Source organism: Budorcas taxicolor, chromosome 18, assembly GCF_023091745.1.
Source record: "Budorcas taxicolor isolate Tak-1 chromosome 18, Takin1.1, whole genome shotgun sequence".
Taxonomy (NCBI): domain Eukaryota; kingdom Metazoa; phylum Chordata; class Mammalia; order Artiodactyla; family Bovidae; genus Budorcas; species Budorcas taxicolor.
Genome location: NC_068927.1, coordinates 65,961,554 through 65,976,398, shown reverse-complemented (window position 1 = coordinate 65,976,398; position 14,845 = coordinate 65,961,554). Strand labels below are relative to the sequence as shown.

Below are 14,845 nucleotides of genomic sequence, written 5' to 3'. Positions count from 1 at the left end.
GGAACATACCTTGATAACCTGCATCATGAAGAAAACTCTGGGCTAAAGTACCGTGAAAAAGCTAAAACATAACGGAAGATAAGGCTGGAAAATTAAGAAGGAGCTGGTAGGATCTGGATTTTTCCTATTTGTGACAGGAAAGCAAAAACTGATTTAAAGTAGCAGGGTATGTTATGATTTCCATGCAGCATCCAATTCTGGAGTTAAGATTTAAAAAACAGAGAAGTTTATGTTAAGTCAGTATGTCAAAAGGAAAGAGGGGGATGGAAAGGAGCTGGATAAAGATTTTTGCAAAATGAGTTTTTAGAAGAGAGTTAAGATTGCCGGGAGAAATAACAATCTCAGATATGCCAGTGATACCACTGTAATGGCAGAAAGTGAAAAAACTTAAGATCATGGCATCCAGTCCCATCATTTCATGGCAAATAGAAGGGGGAAAAGTGGAAACAGTGACAGATTTTATTTCCTTGGACTCCAAAATCACTGCAGACTGTTAACAGCAGCCATGAAATTAAAAGACATTTGCTCCTGGGAAGGAAAGTTATGCTAAACATAGACAGCATATTAAAAGGCAGAGACATCACTTTGCTGATAAAGGTCTGTATAATCCAAGCTATTGTTTTTCCAGTAGTCATGTTTGGATGTGAGAGCTGGACCATAAAGAAAGCTGAGGGCCGAAGAATTGATGCTTTGAACTGTGGTGTTGGAGAAGACTTGAGAGTCCCTTGGACTGCAAGGAGATCCAACCAGTCAATCCTAAATGAAATCAATCCTGAATATTCAATGGAAGGATTGATGCTGAAGCTGAAGCTCCAATACTTTGGCCACCTGATGCAAAGAGCCAACTCACTGGAAGAGACCCTGATGCTGGGAAAGATTGAAGGCAAAAGGAGAAGGGGGCAGCAGAGGATGAGGTGGTTGGATGGCATCACCAGCTCAGTGGCCGTGAATGGATCCAGTGAAGGACAGGGGAACCTGGCATGCTATAGGCCAGGGGTCAGAGTCAGAGAAGACTGGGCAACTGAAAAGCAAGCAGAAGAGAAGATACCTGGGGAGCTCACGCTAAGAAGTCAACTTTCAGTCTTCTCCCAGGTTTGGACGGCTTGAGAAGAGTTTCTTTTTTTTTTTTATTTAAATTAATTTAATGAAAGGATAATTACTTGACAATATTGTGATGGTTTTTTGCCATACATCAACATGAACTGGCCACAGGTATGCACGTGTCCCCCTCATCCCGTTCCCCGCTCCCACCTCCCTCCCCACCCTAGCCCTCTGGCCTGTCCCAGAGCACCAGCTTTGAGTGCCCTTCTTTGAGAAGAGTTTCTAAGAAGCATAAGAAAGGAGGAACGATCACCTGTGCAAATGGCGGAGCCACTGCCTAGGAGGGACTCCCCTCTCCGGTTCTCCCACACTCACCTGGGAATGGGCTTCTCAGCTCATTCTCCATCATCATCCAGGGCTCCTTCCCTTGCTCCAGTAAGGAGATGACATATGGCTTAGAGATACAAAGTCCTGCATACAGAAAAAGGTATGAAAATCGGTCACGTTTTGGACATTTCGGCTGGTCCCTCAATTCTGATGGAATGACATGATGGAAATGAATAATTCAAGGAGTGACAGCTATATAAAGCTTCTGGCATAGTTCAGTGGGGCTGCTAACAGCCAGTCCTATCAGAGTGGAATCATTTTCTAAGAGACTGGAGGCAGAAATGCAGCCCAGCATTTTTAGAAGATCACTGGACAGCAGTAAGTGAGGTAAAATAAAGGACCCCTAGAGACGGTTTGGAGATGGCTGGATGGCATCACCGACTCGATGGACATGGGTTTGGGTGCACTCCGGGAGTTGGTGATGGACAGGGAGGCCTGGCGTGCTGTGATTCATGGGGTCGCAAAGAGTTGGACATGACTGAGCAACTGAACTGAGAGACAGTTTGGAGTTTGAGTTAACTGTCTGATTAAAAAACAAAATCAATATTCTTCAAAGGAATGTAACAGAATCCTAAAACTCTATAATGTAGTATTTATAGTGTCCAGGAAAAAATCTAATTACTCCCTAAAAAGTGGAAAAAGTGAATCATACTCAGAAAAAAAGGCATTAATGGAGACCCAGCCTGTGACAACACAGATGCTGGAATCAGTAGACTAGGATTTTAAAACAGCTATTATATCTATATTTAAGAATATAAAGGAAAATATGCTTGTAATACTCTTGGCGGCAAAATAGAAATTATAAAAAAGAACCAAGTAAAAAGTCTAGAATTGAAAAATACAGTATCTGAAATTTAAAAATTCACTAGATGGGCTTCACAAGACATTGAAGAGGACAAAGAAAGCGGCAGTGAACTTGAAAATGAATCAACAGAAATTATCTTAGCTGACAGAGAAAAAAGATTTTTAAAAGGGAACACATCCTTAGTTACCTAAGGCACAATATCCAAGATTCTAACATGTGTGCAACTGGAATCCCAGAAGGAGAAGAGAGAGTAGAAAAAAATTAAGTAGCGATCAAACATTTCTCAAATTTGGTCAAAGACATACATTTAGTTTCACAACATTTAGTGAACCACAAGCAGGCAGGAGGAAAGGGGCCTCCAGACAAGGCAGAGCTAAACTAGCCCCTGAGGTGGCCCTAGCGATGACAAGGGCGTTAGCCCCCTAAGAACATCTAAAGCAATTTTCAGCGTGTGCCTCGCTAGTTCACTTTCTGCAAGTTAATAAAGATATACGGATTTTAAAGCAGCATTCTGAATTCCTAACGATCCGGCTCTATTCTTGGTGAACCCTGTTGCGCTGGTAACACTACTACAGGACAGAGGAAACAGGCCAGCACAGGAGACCAGTGCGGGTCACAGCGTGCCCTGTGTTCCCAGCTGACCAAAAGGCACGCTCACGAAATATCTGATACACACCCAGATCACAGACTCAACCTGAGATATTCACCAGTTCCTGAACATCCTCTTCATTGTCCACAGTCAATTCTGATCGACATACAACAAATTAAAAAAAAAAAGTAAAGAGTCCCTGAGGGTAATTCTGCATTATACAGAGGGGGAAAAGATCCTCACCCAGTGAGACCAGGCTCTGATAGTTCTCCAGCATCATACTCCTGTACAAACTTCTCTGAGCAGGGCTCAGCCATTGCCATTCCTCCTGGGAGAAGTCTACTGCCACATCCTTGAATGTCACCAGGTCCTGAAATAACACAAAGACCTTCTGGATCAAGCAATGCTCATGTCCACACGTGACTTCAAGCTTAAGCATTGAGTTGGCCCTACATTATGTGAGAAATAGCCCTTTGAGGAAAAAACCCTTAAACATGTAATATTAAATAGTTCTTATTGAAGCTGCTAAACTGTATTGTATACAATGGTGCGAATCCATTTCTCTTGTGTGTGTGAGTGTGTGCTCAGCTGTGTCTGACTCTTTGCCACTCCATGGACTACAGCCGACCAGGCTCCTCTGTCCATGGGAGCTTTCAGGCGTGGGGAAGTACGGACAGATGGCCACAGGGCAGTAGACAAGGGCTTCAAGGAAGGATGTGTGTCTATGGCTGAACCTTCAAAAACAACACAAAAGAATATTTAAGTTGATATTATGGAAACGGTACTCTATGGGATCCTAGTGCTTTAAGGAGAAGAGGCATTGAACTGACATGGCTGGGGTTTTTTTTTTGTTGACACAATAAAAAATATATTTAGAGTGCAGGGTTTTTTTTTTGCGGCGGGGGGGGCGGGGGTGGGGGGGGTGGGGTGCTTGCCGAGCCTCAAGGCTTGTGGGATCTTAGTTTCCTAACCAGGGATTGAACCCAGTCCCAGTAGTGAAAGCACTAACCACTGGAATGCTAGGGAATTCCCCTAGAATGCAACTGGTTTTTAATGCTGTACCATTAAGAATTAGTTAGCATGTCATGCCACACGTCAGTGACCCGAAGAGCAACCTGAGAAAGCACCCAGTGCAGGACAGCAACACATCCACCTTGTGTACTAAGTCTGAGTACAACAAGCCAGTATATACTTAGACAATATCAAAATGAAACCAAAAATAGTTATTTTCAGTTTCTTAAAGACAATGCCCAGTTATAATCACCAGCAGATCAAGACAATTTTCTTTTTTTTGGTCAATTTTGAGAGATTCACAGGTGTTTTTCTTTTGAATTGAGATATAGTTGACAAACAATATTATATAAGTTTCAGGTATACAATATAGCATTCACAATTTTTAAAGGTTATACTCCATTTATAGTTATTATAAAATATTGGCTATATTTACCTGTGTTCTATAATATATCCTTGTAGCTTATTTTATACATAATAGTTTATAGCTCTCAATTTCTTACCCCTATCTTGTCTCCTCCTTCCCTCTAGTAACCACGCCTTTGAGTTCTATATCTGTGAGAGTTGTGAGAATTTTTTAAAGTGTTACGGGCATTTTCATCTTCACATTTATTTCCAATGAAAATACTAAAAATCTCTGTAATGCTCAGTGTTGTCATTTACCACAACATGGATGGAACAGAGGGCATTATCTCAGTGAAAGAAGTCATACAAAGACAGACAGACACTGTATGATCCCACTTAACTGTGGAATCTAAACAAACAAGACAGAAACTGACTGGACAGACACAGAGCTAGAACTGGTAGTTGCCAATGGAGAGGGGAGGACAGCGTGGACAAGTGGGGCAAAAAGGAGCAACTCACAGTGCAGAGACCTGGTAATGCCACCTCAACTAGGCTCTCAAAGTATAGTAGTGAGTCACCTTGATAGTGTGAACCCTTGATGTATGGTACATGAGGAAAATGGAACTCTGTGATCTTCCTTCTAAAAATACATTAGTCCGGTCGAATCAGAGGAAAAAACATCAGATTTCAGAGATGTTCTGCAAAATAACCTGAGAACCTCTCAAAACTGACAAGGTTTTCAAAAAGAAGGAAAGTATGAGAAACTGTCACGAACAAGGAGACAGAGCTACTACATGTAACGTGGTATCCTGGATAGGACCCTGGTACAGGAAAAGGGCATTAAGTAAAAACGAAGGAAATGTGAACAAAGCACGGACTTAGTAATAATCTATCAAGGTCGGCTCATTCAGGGCTTCCCTGGGAGCTCTGCTGGTAAAGACCCGCCTGCAATGCGGGAGATCCTGGTTCAATTCCTGGGTCAGGAAGATCCCCTGGAGAAGGGACAGGCTGTCCACTCCAGTATTCTTGGGCTTTCCTGGTGGTTCAGCTGGTAAAGAATCTACCTGCAATGCGGGAGACCTGGGTTTGATCCCTGGGACGGGAAGATCCCCTGGAGGAGGGCATGGCAATCCACTCCAGTATCCTTGCCTGGAGAATCCCCATGGACAGAGGAGCCTGGTGGGCTACAGTCCATGCGGTCAAAAAGAGTCGGACACGACTGAGCGACCAAGCATAGCACTCACCAAACTTAATGTAAGATATCAGAAACTGGGGAAGTGGAGTGTGATGCGTATGCATACCCCCTGCTATCTGCAAGGTTTCTATTATAAAAAAGTTTATTTGTAAAAAAATAAGGGGAGTGCTCTCTGGGAGAGGTGGGAACCAGGCCCTTAGATAAGACGGTTGTTGTTCTTGTTCAGACGCTGTCGTGTCCAGCTCTTTGCCACTCCATGGACTGCAGCACACCAGGCTTCCGTGTCTTCACTGTCTCCTGGAGTTTTGCTCAAACTCATGTCCACTGAATAAATGATGCTATTAACCATCCCATCCTCTGCTGCCCCCTTCTCCTTTTGCCTTCAGTCTTTCCCAGCCTCAGGGTCTTTTCCAAAGACTGTTAATCAAGGGACTTTCATAAAGAAAACAGCTTTACTAAAAGTAAGGCTGCCTTTCGAGGAAGAGAAATGAAATAACTAACCTGGGGTATGGCTTTCACTAGCTCAGCTGCCATTTTCGCCTTCTTTTCCTGGCTTCTCTCTTGGAGAACAGCACTGCCCTGGGAGGGTAAGGCTGGAAGAAGAAAAGGAGAGTGAGGTGAGGGCCTCTCTGCACCCCCGCGATCAGCAGCGTGAAAATTCCGTCTTCCCCGTCCTCCTCCCAGCCTTCTTTGGTGTCACTGCCCACATAACCAAGAAATTACAGGCAGCCAGTGGTGATTGAGGGGTCTAACTTATGACTCTTTCTCTCAAGCTCGAGGTCCTAAATTTGATCTTTTCTAAAAGTCGCATATTCCCATTCTCTGGTCTTATTACGAACAAAACTAACGAGATGCGCTAGATACTCCGCATACATTATCTTCTTTCACCTTATTTTAAAAATAATCCCATGAAATTGTTGCTTTCTCTGTAGGTAAGGGTGGACTCTTTCCTTCCCACATCTCCGCTTCTTGCTTTGATACAGTCTGCTGCTGCTGCTGCTGCTGCTAGGTCGCTTCAGTCGTGTCCGACTCTGTGTGACCCCACAGACGGCAGCCCACTAGGCTCCCCCGTCCCTGGGATTCTCCAGGCAAGAACACTGGAGTGGGTTGCCATTTCCTTCTCCAATGCATGAAAGTGAAAAGTGAAAGGGAAGTCGCTCAGTCGTGTCCGACCCTCAGCGACCCCATGGACTGCAGCCCACCAGGCTCCTCCGTCCTTGATACAGTCTACAGTTTGAAAATCGGACTCCTGAATGCCATCAGAGGACAGGGTTCTCCTCCTCCTCCTGCCAAACCTTTGCTTTCCTCCATGACAATGGATCCTTTAGCACCCAATTCTACCACCTTCCCTCTCATCTCTGTCCTCAACCCCTTGGTTTCCCCTCCTTTCTGTCACCCAAAACTAAGGGTGTCCCCTGCTCCAATCAGGAGCTCCAGGTACCCCACCTCTTGCTTCTCAGTGGAACTCTTGGGACTGGGAGCAGGGAATTCTACCCCAGGATTCTTATCCTGGCAATACACAATTCCATAAATCAACATGTACAAGGGGAAAGTTATCAACCTTCCAAGCAGTCTCCCCCAAACCACCATAGTCACACAGGCGCTATTACAACCACACAGGGTGATACACAGACACTGATACAAGGTCTCACATACCCCCTGATCACAGGAAGGACACAGTCACAAGCATCCAGTGGAAGGCACATCATTGCAGTCACACCACCGCCTCAGAGAGGTCATGTACAAACACACATGGTGATCAAACATCACACACACAACTCCAATCTCAACCTCTCACACACCCACGGCCCCTCATCTCTGCCTCACTCACGCACACTCCACGACCGCACAGAGGCTGTATCTGCAAACCTCGGAGTGGCGAACCATGGTTCAGTCTCTCTCCTACTCACTTTGGTCTCAACACATTAGTTTTCCTCTCTCTTTTTCACAAACACAGTCTCAAAGGTCGCGCACATAGATACATAAACACTGCAATTGCTACCTCTAACACACGCACACACAATACACACTGGTCTCCCTCACACGCGAACACACAGGCACTGTCACACATCTCACACGCCGGACACACCAATATGCTCGCGGTCTCACACACACACACACACACACACACATCACCCCCTTCTCCACGATCTCTCAGCCTCTCCCGGGGCCCCCGCGCTGGCTGACCTCTCACACACCCGTTTCGGACACACACCAGCACACCCCGGCCGCACGCTCTGGACGTTCACAGCCCAGTCCTGCCACTCGGACTCACACACCCCGATCCAGCCGCCCCAAACGCCGATCCCGCTCCGAACCGCGGCCTCGGCGCACCCGCGCGGGCCTCTGGGAAATGTAGTCCGCCCGGCAGCGACCGCGCAGGGGCGCCCAGGCCGGGGCTCCACGGCCGGGCTCAGAGCCGCCCGCCTCGGCGGGCCTGCCTGGCCCTCGGGCTCAGACACTAGACCACCCTGACCAACCCACGAGCCTCGCCCTGGAAGCCAGCCGCCCTCACCCGAAGGACTTCGGCAGCCGACGCCCGGGAGACCAGCGCGCGGGCGCCGAACCGCCCCAGGCGGGCGAGCAGTCAAGCGCGAGGGGCGGGGACAGGGCGTGGCTTAGCCGAGGGGGCGTGCCCTTAGGCTGTTGCGACGGAGAGGCGGAACCTTAGCGTCAGAGCGGGAGTGCCTGCGCACGTACGTGATTACGCCCGAGGGGCGGGGCCCAGGGTATCAGAGGCGTGGCTACGCCGGAAGGGCGGGTCCAGAGGGTTCAGGGCCGTGGCGCGGCTGGATGCGAGTGTACGCAGGCGCGGAGAATGAGCACTCCCCCCTCCCCTCTCCTGGAAACCAGAAGCGTCCGTAGTTACGGGAAAGGACAGTCCTCTGTGAGCTCTGGTGTGCACCTGTGATGTTCCGCTGTGTGTCCGTATGACCACGGTGTCGCTCGAGTGCGGTCCTTTGAGCCTGCCCATGGGAACGTGATTTTCTGTGTTAAGTTTTGGGACCGTGCGATCAGTGAGGGAACCCCTGCTGGAATGACTTATTACACCAAATTAGTACATTTCTCACTTGCAGAATGGAAATGTCGTTATCACCACTCTTCAGAAAGTATTTTCTTTGGAACCTGCACTGGTGTTGAACCCCATTCTGCCCCTGATCACAGTGGAAGTGCCCCATGGTATGAGATACTAAGAAAATAGTAAAAAAAAATAGTAGCTGACTTGGAAATTGAAGCAAATAAGGAAAAGCTGCTGCTGCTGCTGCTGCTGCTGCTAAGTCGCTGCAGTCATGTCCGACTCTGTGCGACCCCATAGGCGGCAACCCACCAAGCTCCGCCGTCTCTGGAATTCTCCAGGCAAGAACACTGGAGTGGGTTGCCATTGCCTTCTCCGAGAGGAAAAGCCTAAAGGAAATCAATCCTCAATATTCATTAGAAGGACTGATGCTGAAGCTCCAATATTGTGGCCACTTGATGCAAAGAGCCAATTCATTAGAAAGGGCCCTGATGCTGGGAAAGATTGACAGCAGAAGGGCATGACAGAGGGACGAGATGGTTGGATGTCATCACTGACTCAATGGATATGAGTTTGAGCAAGCTCCTGGAGATGGTGAAGGACAGGGAAGCCTGGTGTGGTGCAGTCCACTGGGTCTAAAGAGCTGGACACGACTAAGCGACTGAACAACAACAAATGAAAAGCCATTCAGGGGGATACAGCAGAGAAAGAACCCACAAAACTCCCCACCCTCTAAGATCTTACTTTCAAGTGAATGGAAACAAACCACAAGAGAATGAGTAAAATAGTCTATTGAATGGTGAGAAAGGCTGTGGAGAAATAGAAAACAGGGAAGAGGAACAGAGTACACTGAAGTCTTTAATCTTCATGCAGCTTTTCATCCTGAATTTCAATGTCAGCTCATTTAGGAGTAATTCCTTACATGGACTCTACTGTTATATTCTCAGTGGTAAAGAATCCGCCTGCCTAAGGAGACGTGGGTTTGATCCCTGGGTTGGGAAGATCCCCTGGAGGAGGAAATGACAACCCACTCCAGTATTCTTGCATGGGAAATCCCACGGAAGGAGGAAGCTGGCGGCTACAGTCCATGGGGTTGAAAAAGAATCGGACATGACTTAAGAGGCTAAACAACAATGGGTATGTATTTTTCTTCTTTACACTGGTGCATGCATTTTATAAATGCTTTTATATATGCACTGAAAAGGAAAAAAAATCCTGTGTGCTCAGTTTAGGAATATCCCCTAACATCTATTAATATGATACCCCTTATATCCATCATAGTGCTACTCCTTTGTGTCAGCCTCTTGATTCTTGTTCAGAGGTGATAGGTGCAGTGATGAGACCGATCAAATACAGCAGCTGTAGGAGGAAGTGTGGGAGGAAATTCAGGAAAGCCCACTGGTTGGGTAATTCAAAGCTACATCTGTGACCAGATCTGGGCACCATTTTTCAGATGTAAAGTATTAAGTCATGGCTGTTTGCTTTTTCACACTTTGCAGCATTCAAGCCCCACCCTGCCCCTTGCTAAAGATGTGAACTTGGTGGCATATGTGTCTCTCCCAGCAGGACAGAAGCAAAAGCCAAGAGGTGATCTCTTGGCCTCATCTTTGGCTGTCAGGACACCTGCGTTGTAAACTTGGTTTCAGGGCATTAAATGTGAGGGTGCACAGACTCAGGGCCAGTAAAGGCATTTGTGCAGTGCTGCTGTTCATTAGTGATGGCAGCAGAGTAGGATTCAGGCAGGAGTAGGAGGCTAGAGTTCTCCAGATTGCAGGATAATGGTTTCATGTTCTGCTTTTAACTTGCTTTGCTTCTGCCCTGTCTTTAGTTATTCCATCCAAAGAGCTCTTTAAAAAATTGTTTTAATTGGAGTATAGTTGATTTACAGTATTGTGTTGGTTTCAGGTATACAGCAAGGTGATTCAGTTATACACACACAAATATCCACTCTTTTTCAGATTCATTTCCCATTGTTGTTGTTCAGTCACTAAGTTGTGCTCCACTTTTTGAGACCCCATGGACTACAGCACACCAGGCTCCTCTGTCCTTCACTATTTCCGGGAGTTTGCTCAAATTCATGTCCATTGAGTCAGTGATACTATTCAACCATCTCATCCTCTGCTGTCCCCTTCTCCTCCTGCTCTCAATCTTTCCAGGCATCAGGGTCTTTTCCAAGGTATCAGCTTTTTGCATCAGGTGGCCAAAGTACTGGAGCTTCAGCATCAGTCCTTCCAGTGAATATTTGAGGTTGATTTCCTGTAGGATTGACTGGTTTGATCTCCTTGCAGTCCAAGGGACTCTCGAGAGTCTTCTCCAACACAAGAATTAGAAAGCATCAATTCATCAATGCTCAGGCTTCCCCGGTGGCTCAGACAGTAAAGAATCTGTGTGCAATGCAGGAAACCCAGGTGTGATCCCTGGGATGGGAAGATCCCCTGGAGAAGGGAATAGCTACCCAATCCAGTATTCTTGCTTGGGAAGACTATAGACCAAAGACAGAACTCCATGGGCAGCCTTCTTTATGGTCCAAGTCTCACATCCGTACACAACTACTGGAAAAACCATAGCTGTATTTCCTGTGTAGCTTATTACAAAACATTGAGTATAGTTAGTTCCCTGTGCTATACAATAGGTCCTGGTTCATTATCTATTTTTCAGTGAGCTCCTGAGACCTTGAGAGTAAGCTGCTTTTCTAAGAGTCAGAGTCAACTGAGGCTGCTTGTTTTCAAGATCTTGACTGATGGTTAGGTAACTGGAATAGTAACATTTCCAAGTCTAGTTGGCTTTGGTCAGTATTCTCCCGTATGAGTTTGCTGATGTCGACTAAGGTGTGACCTGCACCTGAAGGACTTCCCACATTTGTGGCAACTGTAGGGCTTTTCCCCAGTATGAATCCTCTTATGTTGACAGAGCGAGGAGGAAGTGCTGAAGGCCTTCCCACACGCATCGCATCTGAAGGGCTTCACTCCACTGTGAGTCCTGTCATGCGTCACCAGGGAGGAGTGATTGTTGAAGGTTTTCCGGCACACCTGACATTCATAGGGTCTCTCTCCTGTGTGACTCCGCCTGTGGACAGTGAAATGGGACCTGCAGGTGAAGGCCCGGCCGCATTCCTGACACGTGTAGGGCTTCTCACCAGTGTGGGTCCTCTGGTGCTGAGTGAGCTGCACGAGGCGGCAGAAGGCCTTCGGGCAGTCCTCACATTGATAGGGCTTCTCTCCGGTGTGAGTCCTCTGGTGCTCTGTCAGGGAAGAGAGACGGATGAAGGACTTGGGGCACTTGCTGCATCTGTAGGGCTTGTCTTCAGAGTGGATCTTCTGGTGTCTGAGGAGCTGGGCGCTCTGTGTGAAGGCTCTGCCGCAGGCCTTGCACTTGAAGGGTTTTTCTCCGCTGTGGATTCTCTGGTGGTCCGCAAGGGCGGAGGGGCGGCTAAAGGCCTTCCCACACTCGCTGCAGCCATGGAACTTCTCTCCGGTGTGGATGATCTGGTGCTGGGTGAGGTGTGTCACCTGGCTGAAGGCCCGTGTGCACTGCCCGCAGGTGTAGGGCTTCTCGCCCGTGTGGGTGCGCTGGTGTTGGGCGAGGTGGGCCTTCTGGTTGAAGGCTTTGCTGCACTTGCTGCACTGATAGGGTCTCTCTCCTGTGTGGATCCTCTGATGCTGGATGAGAGTTGATCGACGAAGGAAGGATTTCCCACACTCGAAGCACTGGTAGCATTTCTCTTCCTTCTTCATCTTCTGATGGATGATGAGGTATGCCCTGGTGCTGGAGGCCTTTTCATAGTCTCTACCCGTGCTGCTCGTTTTTTTCATCACTCTCTCATGATGGTGTGTTTCTCCTTTTATCCTCTTCCTTAAAGACAATTCCTTGCTCTTCTGTGTTGACTCATTCTCTGAAAACAAACATATAAACACATTAATATAAATAAATGCACATATCCCCACTGTTAAGAATCTATCCTTAGAAAAAGGTTCTAGTATTTAAGGATATATGTAAAAGGACATTTATTGTCATACTCTACTAACAGAAAAAGCTAGAAACAAATACCCATTTATTCTTATTTTTAATTAAAAAAAATTTTTTTACTGTGGAAAAATACACAAAACATAAAATTTACCATTTTAACCAATTTTAAGGGTGCAATTCAGTGGCATTAAATACATGCCCATGTTGTGCAACCTTATTCTCTTTATTTTTAATTTGAAATGCATTTTAAGTTTTAAATTTAAAAAACTGAAGTATAGTTGATTAATAAATATCCATTGAAATATTAAATTATTTAATTTTATCTCTCATGAATGAAATTAGTGCCCTTCTAAAAGGGACCCCTTCCACCACATGAGGGCACAGTGAGACGACGGTCATCTGTGAACCAGGAAATGGCCCTGCCAGACACTGAATCTGCAGGCACCTTCATCTCCAGAACTGTGAGACATAAAGATCTGTTGTTTAAGCCACCTGGTCTGCAGTGTTTATGTTATAGCAGCTCAGACAGACTAAGACAGACATCAAGGGCTGACATGGCCCAGACCGCCCACAAGAGCTGGGTACTGTCCACCCCACCAGTTCTCAGCTGGGGCATTCCCAGCAGCAATCTTCCATGAGATGCAAGAAGTGCACCCAGGACTTGGCTTGAAAAGGTCTAGATGCTACAGGTGAGCTGCACACACAAGTGGCCAGACCCCTGCACCATCCCCCACAGATGTGTTTATCTCTGGCCACTCTGGTGTGTGTGCAGTAACCACTGTGTTTGAAATTATCCAATCGTGGTTCCTATTTTGCCAAGGTATCTAAGAACATCTCTTTTTGAAAACTGGAGCATAGCTGATTTACAATATTGTGTTAGTTTCAGGTGTACAGCAAAGTGACTGGATTATACATACCCTATGTATACATCTATGTTCTAAATTTCCTTTTATATCCATTATAGGTTATTATAAGATACTGAATACATATAGTTCCCCACGCTATGCAGCAAATCCTTGTTGCTTATCTATTATATACATAGTCGTTTGTGTCTGTGATTTCCATACTCCTCATTTATCCCTGCCCCCACCTTCGCCTTTGGTAACCATATGTTTATTTCTGCTAGTCCATTTCTGTTTTGTAAATAAGTTCTTTGTATCATTTTTTTTTTTAGATTCCACATATGAGTGATATCATATAATACCTGTCTTTCTTTGTCTGATTTACTTCACTTAGTATGATCCTCATCTTAGTATGATACTCTCAACCATCTATATTGCTGCAGATGGCATTGTTTCATTCTTTTTATGTCTGAGTAATATCCTACTGTATATGTATACATCTTTTCCATTCATCTGTCCACGGACATTAAGGTTGTTTCTACATCTTCAATATTGTAAATGGTGCTGAAGTGAACACTGAGGTTGCATGTATCTTTTCAAATTAGAAATCTCTCCAGCTATATGCCCAAGAATAGGATCACTGGATGATACAGCAACTTTATTTTTAGTTTTTTAAGGAATTTCTATACTGTTCTCTTCCAAGTCTCAGTGAACTCTGGGAGTTGGTGATGGACAGGGAGGCCTGGTGTGCTGCGATTCATGGGGTCGCAAAGAGTCGGACACGACTGAGCGACTGAACTGAACGGAACTGATACTGTTCTCTATAGTGGCTGTATCAGTTTACATTCCCACCAACAGTGTAGGAGGGTTCCCTTTTCTCCACACTCTCTCCAGCATTTGTTTTGTAGACTTTTTGATGATGGTCATTCTAACCCGTGTGAAGTAATATGTCATTGTAGTTTTGACTTACATTTCTCTAACAATTAGCAAGGTTGAGCAGCTTTTCATGTGCCTGTTCTAAGAACATCTCTTACTTCCCCTTGTTAAATAGTAAATTCCTTGATGGGCTCTAGTCTCTTACAAAATTCCCTTTCTTGGCCAGAACTAGAGATTGAATATGTTTGTTAATGGAACAGTTCTTGGATGGATACATTTATTCAATTTATCAGAGGTGAGAGTGAGAATTTTTTGGATACATAAAGAAAACACAAGTTTTGAGATATCTTTCTGAGGAAACAGTCTTATGAAATGAATGAAGGATAAAGTGGTGAAAAACAATCCAAAGAGTAAAGGTGGAGAGCTGATCACAAGCTTACATTTGGAGTCAATTATTTAAAAAGGTGGGTGAGTAGAATAGTGAATGGCGATGAGAGGTGGATCCACTGGGGACCTCAGACCAGAGCCCCTCTGAAGGAAGATGCCCAAAACTGTGGCCATCTCAGAAGGCAGCTGGCCTTTTGCACATACATCCTTCCCTCAGCTTGGTCCCAGACTCACCTGCTCCTGGAGCTCCTGCATCCTCCTCCCTCATCACCCAGGGCTGTGGGCCTTGCTCCAGTAGGAAGGCTATGTTGGGCTCAGCAACAGATATGCCTTTGGAAAGAGAAAGAAATGGCAGTTGGTCATGCCGTTATTATCCAAGAATTCA

General features: G+C 45.8%; 1 protein-coding gene across 1 annotated transcript in view; it reads right to left on the bottom strand.

The window, feature by feature from the left end:
• Positions 1–14,845, bottom strand: part of LOC128062818 (zinc finger protein 850-like) — a 782,010-nt gene that overhangs the window by 764,238 nt on the left and 2,927 nt on the right. The window contains exons 4-6 of the mRNA XM_052655254.1: positions 14,695–14,790; positions 11,417–12,281; positions 11,225–11,341 (exon numbers count right to left, since the gene is read on the bottom strand). Coding sequence (XP_052511214.1) covers positions 11,225–11,341; positions 11,417–12,281; positions 14,695–14,790 — 1,078 coding nt within the window. The remainder of the gene's footprint in view (positions 1–11,224; positions 11,342–11,416; positions 12,282–14,694; positions 14,791–14,845) is intronic.